This window comes from Phocoena phocoena, chromosome X (genome assembly GCF_963924675.1).
Source record: "Phocoena phocoena chromosome X, mPhoPho1.1, whole genome shotgun sequence".
NCBI lineage: Eukaryota > Metazoa > Chordata > Mammalia > Artiodactyla > Phocoenidae > Phocoena > Phocoena phocoena.
In genome coordinates, this window is record NC_089240.1 from 78242392 (window position 1) to 78249047 (window position 6656).

Here is a 6656-nt window from a genome sequence, read left to right on the forward strand (position 1 = left end):
TGTTTTGGGGTGTCTGTGGCCTTACTATGATTTCAGGCACCGTCTCTGCTAATGGATGGGTTTTTGTTCCTGTCTTGCTAGTTGTTTGGCATAGCGTTTCCAGCACTGTAGCTTTCTGGTCTTTGGGTGAAGCTGGGTCTTGGTGTTGAGATGGATGTCTCTGGGAGATTTTCACCTTTTGATATTTCATGGAGCTGGGAGGTCTTTTCTGGACCAGTGTCCTGAACTTGGCTCTCCCACCTCAGTGGCACAGCCCTCACACCTGGCTGGAGCACCAAGAGCCTGTCCTCCACATGGCTCAGAATAAAAGGGAGAAAGAAAAGAAAGAAAGGAGATAAAATAAAATAAAATAAAATAAAGTTTAAAGGTTATTAAAATAAAAGTTGAAAAATAATTATTAAGAAAACAATTTTTAAGTAATAATTTAAAAAATGGACAGACAGAACCCTAGGACAAATGGTAAAAGCAATGCTATACAGACAAAATCACACAGAGCAGCATTCACATACACACTCACAAATAGAGAAAAAGGGAAAAATATATATATATCGTTGCTCCCAAAGTCCACCTCCTCAATTTGGGATGATTTGTTGTCTATTCAGGTATTCCACAGATGTTGGGTACATCAAGTTGATTGTGGAGATGTAATCCGTTGCTCCTAAGGCTGCTGGGAGAAATTTCCCTTTCTCTTCTTTGTTTGCACAGCTCCCGGTGTTCAGCTTTGGATTTGGATCCACTTCTGTGTGTAGGTCACCTAAGGGCGTCTGTTCTTCACTCAGACAGGTCGGCCTTAAAGGAGCCACTGATTCGGGGTCTCTGTCTCTGTCGGGCCACGGGGGAGGGAGGGGTACAGATTCAGGGTGAGCCTGCGGCAGCAGGGGTCAACATGACGTTGCACCAGCCTGAGGCACGCCGTGCGTTCCCCCGGGAAGTTGTCCCTGGATCACGGGACCATGGCAGTGGCGGGCTGCACAGGCTCCTGGGAGGGGATGTATGGAGAGTGACCTGTGCTCACACCCAAGCTTCTTTGTTGTGGCAGCAGCAGCCTTAGTGTCTCATGCCCATCTCTGGGGTCTGCACTGATAGCTGCGTCTTGTGCCCGTCTCTGGAGCTCCTGTAAGCAGTGCTCTTAATCCCCTCTCCTCGCTCACCAGGAAACAAAGAGGCAAGAAAAAGTCTCTTGTCTCTTCGGCTGCTCCAGACCTTTTCCCTGACTCCCTCCTGGCTAGCTGTGGTGCACTAACCCCCTGCAGGCTGTGTTCACGCCGCCAACCCCAGTCCTCTCCCTGCGCTCCGACCGAAGCCCAAGCCTCAGCTCCCAGCCCCGCCTGCCCTGGCGGGTGAGCAGACAAGCCTCTCAGGCTGGTGAGTGCCGGTCGGCACCAATCCTCTGTGTGGGAATCTCTCCGCTTTGCCCTCCGCACCCCTGTGGCTGCGCTCTCCTCCGTGGCTCTGAAGCTTCCCCCCTCCGCCACCCGCAGTCTCTGCCCGCGAAAGGGCTTCCTAATGTGTGGAAACCTTTCCTCCTTCACAGCTCCCTCCCACTGGGGCAGGTCCCATTCCTATTCTTTTGTCTCTGTTTTTTCTTTTTCTTTTTTTTTGCCCTACCCAGGTACGTGGGGAGTTTCTTGCCTTTTGGGTGGTCTGCGGTCTTCTGCCAGCGTTCAGTAGGTGTTCTGTAGGAGTTGTTCCACCTGTAGATGTATTTCTGGTGTATCTGTGGGGAGGAAGGTGATCTCCGTGTCTTACTCTTCCACCATCTTGAAGCTCCTCCCTCTTTCCTGTCTTCTTAAAAGTCTTTCTATTTTACCTTGTCACCCTCTGAACATGTTCAAGTTTCTTCTTTGATAAAAACAAACAACGGTAAAAAATCATTTTTTTAAAATTCTTCATCCCTCATTATAGTTGCCCTCTTATCACTTTACTTTCCTTCTCAAGTGAGTCTATGTACCCTATGTCCCTACTTTCTCACCTCCCATTTAGTCTTTAACCCACTGTCATCTGGCTTCTGCCCTAATTAATTAAAATTGCATTAGCAAAGGTTACTAATGATTTCTTTATAGCCAAATATAATAGATATTTTCAGATTTTATCTTACTTGACCTATCTGTTGCATTTAATATTGTTGTCCATAACACCTTTTATTCTGGACTTTTTTTGCAGTACGCAGGCTTCTCACTGTTGTGGCCTCTCCCACCGCGGAGCACAGGCTCCAGACATGCAGTCTCAGTGGCCATGGCTCATGGGCCCAGCCGCTCCGTGGCATGTGGGGTCTTCCCAGACTGGGGCACGAATCTGTGTCCCCTGCATCGGCAGGTGGACTCTCAACCACTGCACCACCAGGGAAGCCCTATTCTGGATTTTTTAAAGTTAAAGATAATACCTGCTCATTGTAAAAAATATAAATAGTATAGGGAAACTTACAAAAGGAAATAATGCCTCTCCACATGCAGAGATAACAAGTGTTTACATTTGGTGAACTTTTCACTGAACAGTATGTTGTGGATGTAGTATTCCATTGTATACGTATACTATAATTGATATAACCTGTTTGTTATTGATGGATATTTAGGATTTTTCCTCAAATTTTAATGTTTAAAAGTTGCTCACATGAAATTCATGACCATAGTCCTTTGGGTAGCAGTAAGAATGAAAATGACAAAAATACCTAAGAGGAGCTGGGCAGAATTGAAGAGGAAGGAGAATAAGATAACACAACAAATCAAACCTAAGAAACTATTACCAAGAGTCACCGTAAAGTCTGTGGTGTTGAGCTTATGATGGGTAGGTATGTTAGGGTGACTTAAAGGGTCAAAGTCAAGATGGAGACTGACAGAAAAATCTGTGATATGTCTGATTATCTTTATCTTCAGACTTTGCTGGCTTCCTAACAAGTATAGGACAAAATCCAAGATGTTAAAATAACCTAAGAAAGCCTCTAGGATCAGGCTATTTACTTCCTATGCAGCCTTACCTCCTGCTGCTACCCTCTTGCACTTTAGGCTCCATCAACACTAAATACATTGTGCTCTTTCAGATTTCTCTGTTTTTTCACATATTGTTTCTTCTGCCTGGGGAATGTCTGTCATTTCCTCATTTCCCGGGTGAACTCCTATTTATCCTTCAAAATCCTGTACTGACATCACCAACTACAGGAGGCTTCTGTGAATGCCCCTCTCTCACAGAGTTACCCCTGCATCAATCCATTCATTAGTTTGTTTATTATTGAGCAAATATTTATTGAGTACTTAGTGTGGGCCTGATGCCATGTTAGGTACTGGGAACACCATGGTGATAAGACAGATCAAACATGACCTTTACCCTTCTTAGCCTTATATTTAGCAATGAATACACACATGCATACACACACACACACAAACACACACATCCAAATAGTCAAATAAAAAAATAATCCTCAATTTTCTAAGTGCTATGAATAAAAGAAACAAGGAACTGTGATGCAGAATAATGACTATAAGGGGTAGATACAGAGGCAACATAATATAAGGTTGAGCCATGTGAAATTACTGGTATTTGACTTTTTTTTCTGTATAATTGGTGATTTTATATAGTTCCACCTAATAATTTCCTTTCTGAGGAATTGACCTCTAAACTGAGGCATGAAGATGAGGTGGAACTGGCCATGGTGGCTAAGCTTGGAGCTTAACATGTTCCAGAAACCAAGAGAAGATTGGAAAAGATAGAATTGAGAAAAGAAGTGAATAACTCTCAATGAAGTGTAAGAGCGATAAGCAAGACAGATCATGCAGGATCTTTAAAGGAGTGTGGATCTAATTCTCATTAAAATGTAAAGCCATTGGAGTATTTTAAGATCCTTCTGATTTCAGTGTGGGACTGGAATGGAAGAAGTAAGAGTAAATATAGGGCTGTCAATTAAGAGGTTGAGGGACTTCTCTGGTGGCTCAGTGGTTAAGAATCTGCCTGCCAATGCAGGGGACACAGGTTCGATCCCTGGTCCGGGAAGATCCCACATGCCGCAGAGCAACTAAGCCCATGCACCACAACTACTGAGCCTGCGCTCTAGAGCCCATGAGCCACAACTACTGAAGCCCACACACATAGAGCCTATGCTGTGCAAGAAGAGAAGCCACCGCAATGAGAAGCCCGCACACTGCAGCGAAGAATAGCCCTCACTCTCCGCAACTAGAGAAAGCCTGCGCACAGCAACGAAGACCCAACACAGCCATAAATAAATAAATAAATAAATAAATAAATAAATAAATAAGAGGTTGATATAAGGAGGCAATATAATGTTGTGTTAGGTGTGCAGGGTTTGGCGTCAGGCTGCCTTGATTTAAATCCTGGTTTTGCCATTTGCCATTTTTTATGTTACTTTATGCAAGTACTCATTACTCAAATTCTCTAAGCCTCAGTTTCTTCATCTGTGTAACAGGGATAATAATAGGATCAACTTCGTAGGGTTAGTCTGGAGGCTGAATGAGATAATCCACTGCACAACACTAAGCAGTCCCTGGCAGATAATAAACAATAGATACTAGAGATTAATAGTCCAAATGAAAAATGACAGTACCTGGACTATGTTGATGACAATATATTTGGAGAAAAGTGAATGGACATGAGACCTATTGTTGTGGGGGTTTAAACAGCAGGATTTAGTATGAATTGGTTGTGAGAATTGAGGAGAAGGATTTTTCAGGTATGACTCCTAGGTTTCTATCAAAGAGTAGAGTGGATTGTGCTGCACTCTACTAAAATGGAGAAGGTCTGCCTGGTATAGAATTTAGCTATAGAAATTCCTCTCTCGCTTTATACCATATAAGGCAGAAAGAAAGAAAAAAAAGGTAATTATCATACAATATAAAAGGAAATAGTTATTAAAAAATTTAGATAACAGAACCTTACATGAGATATAAAAAACACTTTATGTTATATTAATACCACAACGTCTAAAACATGCAAAAATCTTGTGTGTATATTCTTTTTTCTCAAGGTCTAAGATTTTGGAAATTTTTCTACTGTGCTATGTGATAGACAGTGACCAATTAAACTTATGTGCTTACTTTGTCTTATATTAAAGGTGTTTTGTAATCATTGCATCTGCTTCTCTCACAGAATGGAGCCCACTTGGTATACTAGCAGATGAAGAATTTAAGGAGAATGTCTATCTTTATTCTCTTTAGCAACTGAGAGTCGGCTCTGGGAACCATCAGGCACCATGGGAAAGCGGGACAATCGGGTGGCCTATATGAATCCTATAGCAATGGCCAGATGGAGGGGCCCATCTCAATCTGCAGGCCCCACAATACAAGATTATCTGAATCGACCAAGGCCCACCTGGGAAGAAGTGAAGAAACAATTAGAAAATAAAAAGAAAGGCTCCAAGGCATTAGCTGAATTTGAAGAAAAAATGAATGAGAATTGGAAGAAGGAACTAGAAAAAAGCAGAGAGAAATTATTGAGTGGAAATGAGAGCTCATCCAAAAAAAGAGAAAGAAAGAAAAAGAAAAAGAAGAAATCTTGTCAGTCTTCATCTTCTTCTACATCAAGCTCTGATTCTTCAAGCAGTTCTTCAGATTCTGAGGATGAGGAAAAGAAACAAGGAAAAAAGAGAAAGAAAAAGAAGAACCGTTCATACAAATCATCAGAAAGCTCTACATGTGAATCTGAATCAGAGAGCAAAGAATCTGTAAAAAAGAAAAAGAAGTCAAAGGATGAAACAGACAAAGAAAAGTATATTAGAAGTCTCAGCAAAAAAAGAAAGAAGACTTGTCCCGAGGATAAACCTTTATCATCAGAGTCCTCATCAGAATCAGATTATGAAGAGGAGGTACAAGCAAAAAAGAAGAGAAGACGTGAAGAGCGAGAAAAAGCAATGGAAAAAGCAAAGAAGAAGAAGAAGAAACAGCACAAAAAACATAGTAAGAAGAAGAAAAAGAAGTCAGGTTCAAGTCACAAGTCCGGATAATATCAAGAAAAAAAGCAAGATTTCCCTATTGAAAAAAGCAAGTGTAAAGGAAATTCATCTGTGAATGTTAGGGCATATTTACCAAAATGCATGAGTTTCCCTGTGTTAGTAGAATTATTCCTGGACTTTGAGTTGCCAGTCAAATGCTACTGTGCCAGAAAGGGCCATAATTGTTGCCTGCAGCTTAAATGTAGGATTTTGGGTTTTTTTGTGTGTTTTTCCCTCCACTGGCTAATTCTTCTGAGAGCAAAACCATGTTGTTATACTAGTGGTTTAAATGTTTGGAATTAAAGTAAAATGTTTTAGATGGTAAATAATTATGACCAAACAGTGGATCTGATGTTAAAAGTATCGAATTTGGCTACATCTTTAAAATATAATCAGAAATATCCAGGCGACGATAGCTGACATTTTTGAAGCATGGACTTAACATTGTCTCAAAATACTTACTTTTGAAGATGAAAAGTTTAGTTTAGTTTTCTTTTCTCCTTAATGAAATTTTGTTTACATGGGGAAAGGGTTTGTGGGGGAAAAAGAGTTTGCTCTCACTTTGGCGAGCTGAATAGTGTGCCTTTGATCCTTACACATTCTATTTTTGCCAGTGCAGCAGCCATTCTTTTATTACTTAGTAATGTGTGCTGTTTCACATGAACAAGAAAGACAGCAATTTACAGTATATGTAAGGCCCCAGTTTTATGAAATTTACCTC

The 6656-nt window shown here is 41.3% G+C and overlaps 1 protein-coding gene across 1 annotated transcript; it reads left to right on the forward strand.

Annotated features, from left to right (window-relative positions):
- The first annotated feature begins 5197 nt into the window (after positions 1-5197).
- Positions 5198-5947, forward strand: FAM133A (family with sequence similarity 133 member A). The gene has a single exon (XM_065900211.1). It carries the CDS (start codon positions 5198-5200, stop codon positions 5945-5947), a length of 750 nt encoding a protein of 249 aa, XP_065756283.1.
- The last annotated feature ends 709 nt before the right edge of the window (positions 5948-6656 follow it).

Coding starts and splice junctions, on each gene's coding strand:
- FAM133A (XM_065900211.1), top strand. CDS start 5,198: ATGGGAAAGCGGGACAATCGGGTGGCCTATATGAATCCTATAGCAATG.